General features: G+C 35.7%; 2 protein-coding genes across 8 annotated transcripts in view; both read right to left on the bottom strand.

The window, feature by feature from the left end:
• Positions 1 to 7,250, bottom strand: part of LOC121417465 (plakophilin-4-like) — an 86,381-nt gene extending 79,131 nt beyond the window's left edge. For 5 of the 7 annotated variants that reach the window (XM_041611182.1, XM_041611179.1, XM_041611178.1 and 2 more), the window contains exons 1-2: positions 7,143 to 7,250; positions 2,212 to 2,348 (exon numbers count right to left, since the gene is read on the bottom strand). The gene's annotated coding sequence lies outside the window, so the exon portion shown is untranslated. The remainder of the gene's footprint in view (positions 1 to 2,211; positions 2,349 to 7,142) is intronic. The other 2 variants (XM_041611184.1, XM_041611185.1) reach the window with 1 other exon arrangement.
• A 5,465-nt stretch (positions 7,251 to 12,715) lies between these two features.
• LOC121417812 (ankyrin repeat domain-containing protein 65-like) lies at positions 12,716 to 13,114 on the bottom strand. Its single transcript, XM_041611547.1, has one exon. It carries the CDS (start codon positions 13,112 to 13,114, stop codon positions 12,716 to 12,718), a length of 399 nt encoding a protein of 132 aa, XP_041467481.1.
• Positions 13,115 to 15,158: the final 2,044 nt, after the last annotated feature.

Here is a 15,158-nt window from a genome sequence, read left to right as displayed (position 1 = left end):
TTGCCATGACAGTTCAACCTGTCATCTCAATAAACAAAGCCTTGCAGGATTCATGCTTGTTCAAGCTCACGCCCACATAAAATGAAGTGTAAATTTCACAATTTTGGTATATATTGAAGAAGTGCTATAGTCTTTCATACATGTACATCATACTTGTACATGCTTTGAAACAAATGTAAATTTCAGAATGTACAGTATGTACATGTACATGCATGTAATAACACAAACATGTACAAATGTAAGACAAATGTATGTACATGTACATGTAGGCCTAAAAGTGCACACAGGTACATGAACTGTACAGATAGTGTGCACAGCATACCAGTAGGGACTCTCAGAAAATTGTGCACGACTCTCCTGATTTTGAAATTTTCATTTAAAAGTATGAAATTGGAGGAATCCACAACAATAAACATAGAAAAATATAAAACTCTCAGCATGATGTTTAGGGGGAATGAAAACTGAAAGTTCCACTAGGCCTGGCACAGTAGGCAATAAATCCGTCAAACAGAAAGAGGCCTGTTTACTTTTTGTCCTCAAAAAGGAGGAATTATTCATTAATTTTCCTCCCATGCTGTGTAAAGGTCAGCGAACAATTTTCTGGATTAAGATATATCTGACCACAGCATTCTTTCTGCTGCATATTAAAACTTAGTTTATTGAGGACTCATTACCATGTACATATTTCGATACTGAGGTCCATTTTTTTTGTAAGTAGAGACATGTGCATAAATATTTGAAAAATACATGTAGGCCTGTATGATGTTCATAACTTCAAAGGAAAGTGACAAAAAATAAGAATTTGCAGAGACACGAACCGTCCTCTCTGCGCAGAAACAGTGCGCTATCGCGCCTCGCAATTTCACCACGAACCGTCCTCTCTGTTACGATACCCACTATGGCATAAATACATGTAATTCACTTCAAGAAAATGTAAAGATACGGGATGAAACTTTGGAACCTGAACTATCCAACAAAGACACCAGTAAATAATTTGCTCTCCTTATAGGTGCACTGATTGCTGGTTTTAAAAACCTTTTTTTTTAATGCGTTCTCTGCAAAACTAACTTTCGCATCGAAGTGCGCAGAGAGGACGGTTCGTGGTGCGTGCGACGATATATATGCAAAGATCCACCAAAATCATCAGGCCCTACATGTAGATATAATATCCAGCTATATGTAGTACTAGTTTAATGAAATCTCCCCTCAAATTCCCATCCACCCCCCCCCCCCCCTATGATTACACTCATCAGTAGGCCTATGCTTTCCCTCTGCAATGAACATGTACAAATGTACACAAAGGACTTGCAGCCATGCACACTACCTTGCCTCTTTCTCTGATAACATTTTATGTCCCATCTAGGGTCCGTTGCAGAAAGAGTTGCGTTTAATTGCAAGTCAAAAATGCACGCTGTTGATTGGTTGAAAACCAAGTTGCGATTGATTGCAACTCTTTCTGCAACTGGGCCCCTAGTCCTATAATGGGAAAGGCCATTAGGCACAAACAACCCTTTTCCAGCAGAGACACAAACAACAAGATTAAAGCATTAAGGGTACAAAAAATCAATAGGACTACAGGTTTCTCACTGACTCACTTGGGTCAATAAAAAAGAATGAAAGAAAGTAAACTACATGTAGATTGTCTGTTATAAAAAAAAATGCTATCCTTGACTGAACCCAATATCTGCACACAATGAAAATGCATTTATTGCAGGACTACAGGTGTACATGTACAGTAATGTCTCTAAAAAAGGCACTTTATTGTGTACACATGTAGGTCTGTATAGGTCTGTGCATATTGTACATGTATGTAGGCCAACAATATTACCAAGGCTAAGTGTGTACATGTACATGCCTACATTTATACAGACATTCATCAGGCCCAGATGTAAATCTCTAGAAAAACTCAAAAGAGAAACAAAAATTAATCATGTGATATAGGGCTAAACATGCACACATGTAGCACATGTACATGCATGTATGACGTATATGCAGGCCTATAAATGTACATGTATATTTTGAGGCCTACATGTATTACTCTCACATTCATAACTCTTTTTACCAAAACATACTACGGTACATTGTATAGGCTGAAGTACATGTACATGTAGATCTGCATTCCTCATCCTGCAAACAAATACGAATGTACATGTATATCAGACTACATTATAAATGTAGACTTTCATGAGTTGAAGGATTGAGTAAACTTACCTCACAGGGTAAAAAAAGAAATCTTCAAGATGTTTGCCGTCCTTTGGTAGAATGGTCCTTGGATTCAAAATGTGGGAAAGAATAAAACAGGCAGTCTCCTTGCTGAAATTTTCAATTGAATCTTCAGTAGTGAAAGTCTGTATTAAACAAAGTGAAGAAAAAAATGTTTGTCCATATCGTAACAATGTACAGTACATGTACATCAAGTTGCTCTAATTTAATAGCCCTTCTTTTCTTGGATAAAGTGAAAATTTAAATTACATTCAGAAGCAACCTGATTATTGACCAATTGCAATAGTGTGTACATATGTACATGTATACCAGTGAAGACCAATCTGATGTTTGGAATTCAATTTGTAAAAAGATGCACTTGTATAATGTCCCTTTCAATTCATGACAAAAATCAAAATATATGAGGCATGGAATTTCAGAAGGCTGTGCAAGGTCAGAGGTCAAATTCACTTGACCCATATTCTATTAAAACGTATTGGGGCGATCATTTGACACAATAGTCAAGGTATTTTGGCAGCCAGTTTGTTGGGCTCAAACCCCTCAGTTCGATCAACATACAGCTATTTGTAGAAGAGGACTGCATTTTGTGTAATTGAATCCTTTGACCTGCTAATATCTATAGGCTACAAAAGGTGAATTCTCAATGCTTTCGTAAGTACCTGATCTGTCACAAAAAAGCTGGCATTTAAAGGGAACTTTACCCTGACAAAAAGTTTATTGTAAAGAGAGCAGAAAAATAATACAAAATCAGTCAAAGAATATTTAACTTTTTTTAATTATTATAAAGAAAGTCAAAGAGTTTTCTTTAGGGAAGGGGACTAGAGGATTTCACTCTAGCTTCAGGAGTCAGTTTTATAATGGACCCTATTAAAATTGTTAGTTCTAGTAGGATATGTATGGTAGATGTGAATATTGAAATCAACCAAGGAGTTTATTGATTCGACTAAAATTGCAAGTTTGCTTCTTCTTTTTTCTCAAGGAAATAACAGCAAATTCTTAGGGAAGATTGGTGAAAGTCTGAAGAAAAAAAAATAAACACAACACACCCTCCTAAAAAACAAAACAAAAATAAAATGTTAATGTATGTATGTACATGTAGGCTTTAATAAATGAAATACAAAGAGAAGACAATTATGAAAGTTGTAATTGGAATAAAAGAGACCTTTTAGTAGGCTATGCCTATGGATATTTACATGTTTTATTCCAGACCATTTTACTGTAAAGGCCTACACTCACTTCAGTTTTTAAACTGAAAATCTCAAACAGCCGGGTCGGATAGCAGCTCAATTTTGTTCTCCTCAAGACGGTGTACTACAGGCTACTAGAGTGTCATTCAAAAATGTAGAGAATGTTTTACTGCCTTTGTCAGCTTTAGATATCGGAGTCATGGTTTATTCTTGTTTCAAAATGTCATGAGAATAACTGCAGAGACCTTGAACAAATACATACTAGTACTGTACATGTATGAGAGAGAGGCTCTTCCTAATGTCATGTAGATCTACATGTACAGTACATGATGTACAATGTAGACATTATTACATGTGTAGACCTATAATTTTGAGGTGCATGTGAAAAAAAAGAAGACGGGCTACATGTAGGCCTACATGTACATGTACATGTATATACATGTACATGTATAAAGGGCAAGCGACAAGTCCCTAAAATTTTGAAAAAGCCTATCAATTGAGAAATGAGCCAAATAATACTTCTGCCAGTCATAGTGCAAATATCTGAACACATTAGACACACTTCGATGTATAAACCAGCCCTAAGATGAATTTGATTTTTACAGAGCTGTAAGTAGGAATGTAGGTCTTCATGAATGTACATGTACATGTCTACTGTACAGTGTAGTATGTACATGTACAGGGTAGGACCCTACATGTTCATGTGTGTACACAACCTTGCCCAGATTTGTCAAGAAATTAGATTTCTTGAATTTGAAGACTAATTGAGACATTCCTGAGGCATGATCAATATGAAATGTAATCTACCCCATGGGACGTTTGAATTTATAGGCTTTGATTTTAGAGGTGTTTCAGAGAGCTAGACAAGATATACATGTAGTCTACCCATGCAGACTTATTGTAAAACAATTATTAAAGGACAAATCCAATAAGAATCAAATTTCAGCTAATTTTCCTGAAATACTACATTTAGGCCTACGCCCTGATTTCTCTTCTCGTTGACAAACTATGGACGTTTCCTGAATTTCCTGAATTTTTCATCTATTAAGAAGGGTGCATGATTCACGTTCATATCAAGGGAAAGACTGGATCTAGGCACTAAAATTATAACATTGATGCAAAGCATTATATGAAGTCGGAAAAGTGTCCAATCTTTTTTTGTAGGGACTTTGGTGGAACGTTTGTTGACAAACGAATGGGGGGTTCTTCTTTTTATTTGGCAACCAGTCAATATGACTATATTTTGCCATAACGGTAGCTCGCACTGCTGGCTTCATTTAAGGCACATAGAATTTTATATTTTTTGTTTCATGTGTCATCGCTTTGAATGTTTCCAAAAAGTTTTATCGTCAGCAAAAAGTATGTTTTTTTAAGATTGGTGTCCATATTTCAAACAGTCATAGGAATTGCGCATTGTATACAATGAATTTAGATAAAATACTGCCTAGCTGAATTAGGGTTGTGAAATGTATTAGCGCCACCAACGAACTTCCTTTTATTTCTGTGGAATAGACATGCGAAGCCACTTTCCAGGCCTTTGCGCTCTCAACACCAAGTGTCTACCAAGGAGACTACTAGGGCGTAAAACTGCCTAAAACGAACAACAACAACAATTTCCATGCCAAGGTACATGTGAGCGATTATTATCAACAACAAAAATTAATAATTGAAAGTGGTTAGCCCATCACCGGAAAGAGCCCTGGTGAACTCATTTAATAGCAGTACGAGTTTTGGCAAACATTAATCCTGTTAAGCAATGTTAAGCGACAACTGTAATCATACTCGTAATACAAGGTTAGTTTAGTAAACCTTGCAATATGTGTCAGCGGATAGGCCAGGGCTCACCCGCATGTATTTCAATGTTAGTATGCTATAGGCCTACTAACTTTGCACTACGAATGTGTTAATGGATTTTTTGAGTTGCTGATTAACATTGTTTCATAACGGGAATAATGCTAGCCGAAACTCATTCCGCTACTCACCAGGGCTTTTTCTGGTTACGAGCGTTCCATTTTCAAATTTTTAACTATTTTTTTTATTTAAAAAACACATAAAGAAAGTGCAAAAGCGCTCATCTCGGCCTGGAAAGTGGCTTTGCATGTCTCTTCCACGGAAAAAAAAGAAAGCTCGTAGGTGGCGCTAATTTACAACGTTAATGTTAATTCAGCTCGGCAGTATCCGATAACTGGATTCTAGATTAATTGGATGTGGTCGCATGTCATAAGGTGGTCAAATTTCGCGAACAGGGTAAAAATGGTCAAAAATTTTATTTTTTGATATGTTATAGCTATTACCATTCTCTAAATAATGAAAAAGTTTTAAGTCTCAAATATCTTTATTTTTCCTTAAAATGACTAATTAACAGCTAATTATTACATAGACGTCAATGTAATTGTGAATTTTGAAATGTGTTTTTCTCAAATTGGACCTGCTGCACATAAAATGGTGTCAAAAGTTAATGCAACGTTGGATCACCCTAGTATTTTGCAGTTATAATCTTTAAACATCAGTAATTAAATCTGTACCAAAAATCAAATAATTATCTATTATTGTATGCATATTAATTATACTAATTAATTAACAGTATTTAATTTCACATTTTTGCCCCCAAAATACCTGTCACTGTATTTATATGCTTGGCAAAATGACAATATCATGGGTAGAAATGTTTGTTGCAATGATACACAACATTTGTACTAAAAATTAAGATTACAAATTAGATAATTAACCAAATCTCTCCGGTTTACTAATTGATTAGGTTGCAGATCAGAGCTGACATACACATGTATTCCAATGCTGCATATTTTCAAAATTGTCAAATTTTTATGACATTTAGTTGTTCCCTGTTTTAAAATGCCCAGAAATATGAGGATAACAGTCATATTACATATTATAGTAAGTTGTTAATTAGGTTTAATTAATATTTTATCATTTACCACATCCACCGGCTCCGCCACCCCTGTTACTTCAAACTTAATGTGCTATAGTTTTTGTTCCTGATATTGTATTGATTTAATTCATAGTAATATATTTAGCCTATAGTTCTAGCTTCAAAATGAGATATTACTCAATAAATTTGGTCAAGATACTGTGATGTAGCAACAATTTATCCATGGCACCATGTGGAAAATTGTTCATACGCCACCCTTTTTGCATACCCAACTTATGAAATGCGACCATGCGCAATTCCCATGATTGTCTGTTAAGACATAGGCCTAGATGCATTGCAATAACTTAAAAAATATACCGGTACTTATTTTTGCTGAAGTCCGTAGGCCTAGTATATCAATATAAATGTTTGGAAAACATTTAAAGTTAAACTTTAAATTAAAGCGATGACAAATTAAACGTTAAAATAGAAAATTCTTTGTGCCTTGAAATGAATAACATAAAAATCAATCCGCATCAATCATCAATCAAATAACACAAACACATATTGGATTAGGAGGAGCTGCCGAGCCCGAGGCCGAGAACTAGCGCTAGCCTCTGCACTAGGCCTAGCCCTAGGTCTAAATTACAAATTGTATGGTTTCCCGAACCCGGATCTAACGGTCACCTAACGGTACCCCGGCGCTGCCGCAGCACTCCACGGACGGGCAACGCCAACCTCTCGCTCTCAAAATCGGTCAATAATCTCACCTTCATTGCAAGACAGACACACAAAATTAACCATCAGAACTCAAATCAAACGTTCTTTATAAATTATCTAAGGGAATGAGGGTTAAAACTCACCTAAGAAAATTATTAAAGGGTAGAAATCCGAGTTATTATTCCACTGACAAGTGAGTGACTAGCTGTCCAAATTCACAACATCGACGTTCGCGTTGCTCGACACTCAACAAGAGAGGGCGATAGACCACAATGTGAAAACGTTTCGTACATAAATTATACGGTACGTACAGACAGGATTTTGTATCATGAAGTATATTCATGACCAGTCAAAAAAAAAGTTTGTCAATTAACGCTGCATTTTTTAGTACAAACGTCCCACTTGGCACAAATGTTCCTTGAGTCAAAAGAAAAAGATTCATCCAAAGAGACACGCTGTATCTATGCAAATAAGCAAGTAATTTGCATAAATTTGCATATTATGTCGATATAGTATAAACAAGTAATTCAGAATATATATTTCACCAGAACTGCCCTAAAATTGGAAATAAAGACTTAGGGTAAGACAGGGAAGAAAATTGTCATAAAATAATTGGGATATCCTTGTTTATTATTACCTAATTTACATAAATTATGCAAATTATAATTTAAAACAGAGTATTTTTTCAAGAATCCTGAACTGTTTTATTAAAAAGAGGGCAAATATGTCAAAATGTATGACGTGATATTGCGCTAAAACGAGACCAAAACAACCTCTATGTCACAGTCACACTCACGAATCGGACAATAAAGCGATCAATGGTATGTCATTCGAGATAACACAATCTCAACACAATAGCTTCCATCGGCTTCTCGTATCGCTTTTGTTGGTGTGTCTGCCACACCGTATTTATGATACATACGGGCAAAATGCATTTCGGTATCGGTAAAACACTATTAATTTTGTTTTATTTGTTTCTAATTTGTTTCTCTTGGAAAATTTACAGGAGACATTGCTTTGCAGGTTACTGCTTTAATGAAGCTCTGGCACATGAATCATGACGAATGTACCCCACCTCAATCCATATTTTAACTTTGTTAATATATATCTTTTGGAGACCCCAAAGTGGCAAAACTGCATCTCCCCGGCATTCCCGCTACCTTACAAAACCAGTTTGACTTGTATTATCAACTTGGAAAACACAGATATATGGGACATCGGACAACATGATTCCTGAAAAAAAGTTTTTTATTTTTGTTTATTTAAGCCCACGGGAGCCCTCCGAATTTACCCCATCCCCTCTCCGTATTTCGACTTTAAATAAAAAAAAATATCATGTTTTAAAGCCATCGGCAAGGCAAATTGCGTTTTTTTGGTATAATAAAGCAACTTTTATATCTATATTTTTATATTTACATTCATCATTATTGATAATATGATTATTATTTAGACGATATTGTAAATATATATTGTCAAAACAAATAAAGGGTTGGGCAACTTCGACAGGCCACCGTCATGTACACAAACTTATTTTATGCGATATAAAACAATGCCTTCTATGTTTTTTTTTCAAGAGGAGAAAGTATAAAGAGGCTTTACTGTGTGTAGTAGAAATGTATCTTTCTTCCGAATGGGCTCTGAAAATATTTAAATTTAACATAGAGTGGAAGCAATAACGGGGTTTGAGTATTATAGAGCTTACGTGTGGCTTCTTTTTCCAATGTACTACAGCTCGGTAAAACACTATTATTTTTTTTTATTTGTTTCTAATTTGTTTCTCTTGGAAAATTTACAGGAGACATTGCTTTGCAGGTTACTGCTTTAATGAAGCCCTGGCACATGAATCATGACGAATGTACCCCACCTCAATCCATATATTAACTTTGTTAAAATATATATCTTTGGAGACCCCAAAGTGGCAAAACTGCATCTCCCCGGCATTCCCGCTACTTTACAAAACCAGTTTGACTTATATTATCAACTTGGAAAACACAGATATATGGGACATCGGACAACATGATTCCTGAAAAAATTTTTTTTTATTTTTGTTTATTTAAGCCCACGGGAGCCCTCCGAATTTACCCCATCCCCTCTCCGTATTTCGACTTTAAATAAAAAAAAATATCATGTTTTAAAGCCATCGGCAAGGCAAATAGCGCTTTTTAATAATAAAGCAACTTTTATATCTCTATTTCATGTTTATCTATATTAATATTATCATTAATGTTATTATTATTATCATTATTATTATTATTGTTCTGCAGTTTGTAATAATGCTCTAGCACAGTAAAGGCTATAACCAAACAGGAGCATGCCTAGGATACCCTTTTCCCTTTTGGTTTTATGTATTCAAAAATAGTTTATTGTCTTTAGAACTCTTAAAAGATTGCTTTTGTTTGTATTGATATCTTGGAATAGATTGAGGAGAAAATACTCTACAATTGACATGTAGAAGACTGTTATTTATAAAACAGTTCAGGATTCTTGAAAAAATACTCTGTTTTAAATTATAATTTGCATAATTTATGTAAATTAGGTAATAATAAACAAGGATATCCCAATTATTTTATGACAATTTTCTACCCTGTCTTACCCTAAGTCTTTATTTCCAATTTTAGGGCAGTTCTGTTTTGAAATATATATTCTGAATTACTTGTTTTTACATATCGACATAATATGCAAATTTATGCAAATTACTTGCTTATTTGCATAGATACAGCGTGTCTCTTTTGATGAATCTTTTTCTTTTGACTCAAGGAACATTTGTGCCAAGTGGGACATTTGTACTAAAAAATGCAGCGTTCACCCCTTTTTTGGCAGTTAACAAGTCTACTATATAGCTTATTCGCGAACGGGTATATGTAGGCATATGGCTATGCAATGCCCTGTATTTTTGTTTTGCTTGTTAAATGTTCTGCTATGCATTGTTGATAAATTTCATGCTGATTGATTGATTGACTGACTGACGGATTGATTAATTGATTGATTGATAGATAGATAGCAGCCGGCGAGCAAGTCCCCCCCCACCCCCCCCCCCCCCCCCTCCTTACTGTATTAATTTTCCCCTTCTTAATCGGTATCATTATAGAGAAATGTACAATGCTCAGTCTGGAGAGGGCGCTAGACGTGATCGTATAAACGTAGAGACTTATTTTTTATTGTCTTACAAAATATGAAGATATATATATATGTACATGTATATATATATATATATATTTATTATTGGATAGCCTAAACAAAGAATTATATATATCATTTTTATTATTTGCTCAGAACTCAAAAAGTCTTTATGATTGGTTTTTTTTCATCATACAATACCGCATTATTATACAGTAAATACAAATGAAAATATCTGTTTTCTCTGTTTGTATATGGGTTGTGATAATCTTTGTTCAAAAAATGTTAATCAGAATATATGATATTGTATTGGTTATATTGCTGTATGCATGTACTTCATTTCATTTTGTATATTTTGTTTATTACCCATGCATGTATGAAAAATGTGATATTATCTGAATAAAAGCATTAAAAGGAAAGTAAAAGGTAGGGTAAATTGCCAATTCGTCCACTGCCAACTCGTCCACTCACCACATGATCTACCTTCATCATATTCTAATGCCATTCCGTCCATCAACATTTAGTCTAAATCATCAATCCAATCATCACTTCGTCTAATCACCATTTCGTCTATTACCATTTCGTCTCATAACCAGTTGGTCTAATACCCATTTTCCCCCTTCATTTTTGCACAATTAATTAGACCAAATGGTACACTGCAAAAACTCTGGTGTTGACTTAACACCAGCCCGGAATCTTTATATGTCCACACCAGAGAAGAGTTAAACAGCACCATATTTCAATAAAGTGAAGTTTTACACCTTTACTGGCCACTATCCCAGCTCTTTACCCCTCTAAAATTAATGATTACTGCCATATCTACACCTCATCAGGTCTCTCTTCTTTGCTGAAAGAACTCTAAGACATATATATGTCACTATGCAGGCTTCGCTCCTTTGCTCAGAAGGAACAGCACCATATTTCGTTTCGGTCTAACATCAGATACTAGTAGGTGTTTACAACACCAATTAGAATTAAAACAGCATCGGTTTGATTCCAAACTGGTATTGTTTCAATACTTCTCTGGTGTGGACATAATCCGGGCTGGTGTTAAATCAACACCGGAGTTTTTGCAGTGTATATGGACTAAATGGCTATTGGACCAACTGGTTATTAGACGGAATAGCATTAAACTAAATGAAAGTATTCCGTGCGGTGAGTGGACGAACTGATGGTAGACGAGTTGACAATAGGACAAATAGACGAATTGGAAATAAATCGAAGGTAGATTCACGTGGATGACATAAGCATCAGCTACCTAATGATTATGAAAAAAAAATAAAAAAAGAATAAATATGAGAGGGCGACACATCATGTCGTGCGACAAATATCTTCCCGAGGAAACTTTTTTTTAACATGATATTATGAAAATTAGCATCATATCTAATCCTCTCCCACTCCTTTTCTATCTGTTCCTCCCTCTAATTTTCTCTCCTTTTTCTTGGTCGTGAAACTTTTTGGGGCCATGGCCCCCAATCCCTAAGTGTCAAGCAAAGTATGCATAGGGGAGCGTTTCATCAAGATTTTCATCCGACAAACTTTCCCTGATTTTGATTGGCTAAGAAGCACTGTTACTATGACAATCAGACAAGTCATTTCATGAAACAATCCCCATGGAGGGTCCCGTCTTACAAAGAGTTAAGATTGATCCAATCGACCACAATATGGAAAGCCAGCGACGTCAACATCTTAAACAAAATAAATATGTTTGTTCAAAATGTTTTCTAGATGTGTGTATATACACATATATATATATATATATATATATATATATATATATATATATATATATATATATATATATATATATATATATATATATATATATATATATATATATATACACACACAACATATGTTGTAGTAGTAGTATAGTAGTAGTACTATTTTTATTACTATTATTATTATTATATGATGTATGTATATGCATACATTCATAGTTTTATTGAAAATTTAGCTTGCTTCTTTTTGTTTCGAAAATGCATTGTGCAAATTTTCTGAAGAAAAATTATGACGTTGATGGATTTTCATATACTTGAGGATGATCAGAAAACCCTTTGTAAGACAAGGCCCAAAACCACAATAACGACAGACACACACGCATAAAGACTTCCACAATTGAATATGATGACATTTTTATGTTTGCATTTATGTTTTTGTTATCATCGTGTTAATTCATATACTTTGATGTATTCTCTATAGTCCAGGTTCCTCAAATTCATTTCAAATTTTCCATCGGAAGGGTAAAGGTAAAAAAATATGATACCAACAACGTAAAGGGGGTCTATGACAATTATCTACAAATATTTTTTTGATGTATATCATTTTAAAGTCCTTACGACACAAATCATGGTTTATAGATACCAATTATTCCGGCTGATAGGTCTCCCAGCACAGACCTTCGATTATTACTCTCTTTAGTCAAGTAAAATTCTATTCAGATATGGCGAGATAAATTATATATCCCTGTACAATAAAGTGAAGTTTTACACCTTTACTACTATCCCAGCTCTTTACCCCTCTAAAATTAATTATTACTGCCATATCTACACCTCATCAGGTCTCTCTCTTTGCTGAAAGAACTCTAAGACATATGTCACTATGCAGGCTTCGCTCCTTTGCTAAGAAGGAACTCTACGACATCCTGGTGCCCTCCGGACGAAGCGATCTGCACCGGTGTCTTTCCGAGCCAGTCGATCTTCTCAATCAACGCTCCCTTACCGACAAGGTACTCCACGACATCGAGATGACCACCGTCAGCAGCGTGGTGCAACGGCGAATTACCCCGACGGTCCTTGTCCTCGATCTCGACGCCGTGGTCGACCAGGTACTTCACGATGTCGAGGTGGCCTCTTTGAGAGGAGATGTGGATCAGTTTCTCGCCATCGGGGTCGGGGAGGCTGTAGCATACTTCACGTGGGTCGGCGCCCTTCCCGCAGAAGAGGTCTTTAAGACGTTTGAGATCGCCTTCCCTTGTGGCTTGAAAAACCAGGTTCATGGTTCGATCGCTAAACAGTGTTAGTCACAAAGAAACCCCCAAAGAGCGTGGGGTTGTGGTGTTCACTGCATTAAACAATTCCGAATTAAAAGAGTCTTTTTTTTAATTCACAGATTATACAAATTGTCCGATATTAAGGACAGTATAAGCGTTAGTGTCTAGATGGCAATCCTATAACCTTCTTGATCGATTAACGAATGAGTGAAACAGCATTTGGCGTAGTCTTTCACTGACTCGAAAGCACAGCCTAAGAAGTAAACAGAAAAGGAATTTAAGAGTACTGGAAAGTGTAATTATATTGAAACTTATCCGGTATCAAAGTGATTCTTTATAGAATTAGAACTGTGCCTAGTTAGTATAGTTCATTCGAGAGTTGGAGTGATAGTACTGGTGGGTGTTCCATAAAGTTGTTCGTAAGTTAAGAGCGACTTTAAGAACGACTGGTGATCCTTTCTTGTGGTAAATGGTATATACATTGGCGATGGTTACGCGCGTAAGAAAGGTTCACCAGTCGTTCTCAAAGTCGCTCTTATCTTACGAACAGCTTTATGAAACGGCCCCCTGATTTCATTATCAACACTAAATTTGAACTTTGAAATGTGACATTTAAAGTACTGTGAACTTGGTGCAATAAGAAATCACGAGGCATCGTTGGCCTATAAGCTGGGGATAGTTCTCGACTAATGCACTCTGCCAAAGTTGCATTCCCCTATGCCTTTGGAATCCTTGAATTCAACGAACGGAGTGTTGGGCACGTTGCTACATTTTAGTAATCAATTACTATAATTGTAAAATTCTAGACAGGTCTGGATTTCGGTTGATTTCAAATTGGTCTAATGCCAGTTGGTCTAATTGCCATTTCGTCCACTTAATATTTCGTCTAATAACCAGTTGGCCCAATAGCCATTTAGTCCATAACCATTTGCTATAATTAGATGTTAATTGAGGGTGAAATGAATGAAAAGAAAATGGGTATTAGACCAACAGTTATTAGCTGAAACTGTCATAGACGAAGTGGTGATTAGAAGTGATGATTGGACCACATGGTTGTTGGACGAAATGTTAATGGAAGGAATGGCATAAGACTAAATGAAGGTAGACCATGCGTTGAGTGGACGAGTTGGCAATAGACGAAATGGCAATTTACCTGGATTTCAAGAGAAGATATGTGCTGAACACTATGAAGTGCAATGAGAAAAGCTAATGGCTTGGTAGGACTACAACATCTGTCATGTCTGTTAAAGATGCATTATCCTTGCTCAGGATTTTTTAGAAAAAAATTCTTTGGACAAATCGAATGTTCTAAATAATATACAAATATAACCGAAGACCGAGGCTCATGATGCAGCGTTACCGTCAATAGATCGTCAGCACTTTTTCCTGTTCATCATGTTCATGGCGATACCTTCGCAGAATGAAGTAGTATTATGAGGTAGAGGTCGTCGTGCAAAATAATTTCAGAACTCTATTCTGTTCACCGCATATTTGCATCTGGTGTTTCGATCCCTGAACTCAATGTGGTGTTGCAGAGTAAATATATATATGTATACACTGGTCGATACCAAACAAAGCTCAACATAATAAACCTAATATGATTATCAATTTAAACCAGGGAAATTGTTCCCATTATTCTAATTTGCATATTCACCTTTGAACTGAAAACTGAACTGAACAATAAGTTTCATATTTACTTAATGATTATGTTTGCATACTGTATTGATTCTGTAAATGGCAAACATGATGGGGGGGGGGGGTCAAATATTAGCCTATGAAACCATTCATGCCATTAGCGACCGGCCAGTTTGGGCGGGGGGGATGGGTGTGCATTATCTCTTGAATTCGTTTGTGTTCTCTCTTTCTTATTCTCTTTCTCTCTCTAATATATTTTTCTATATCGTTACTACTCTGTTTTACAACGCATACATTCATAATTCCGAAGCTTCGTTATTCCGAAGGTTCGTTTTTCCGAAGGTTCGTATTTCCGAACGTTCGTTAGTCCGAAAACGAAATGATTAACTATATTTCGTTTTCGGACTAACGAACC

This window comes from Lytechinus variegatus, chromosome 6 (genome assembly GCF_018143015.1).
Source record: "Lytechinus variegatus isolate NC3 chromosome 6, Lvar_3.0, whole genome shotgun sequence".
In the NCBI taxonomy this organism is placed as follows: Eukaryota; Metazoa; Echinodermata; class Echinoidea; order Temnopleuroida; family Toxopneustidae; genus Lytechinus; species Lytechinus variegatus.
This window is presented reverse-complemented; position numbering and strand designations above follow the sequence as displayed.

Bases quoted from the DNA above. Each gene is read 5' to 3' on its own strand.
- LOC121417812 (XM_041611547.1), bottom strand. From the start codon at position 13,114: ATGAACCTGGTTTTTCAAGCCACAAGGGAAGGCGATCTCAAACGTCTT.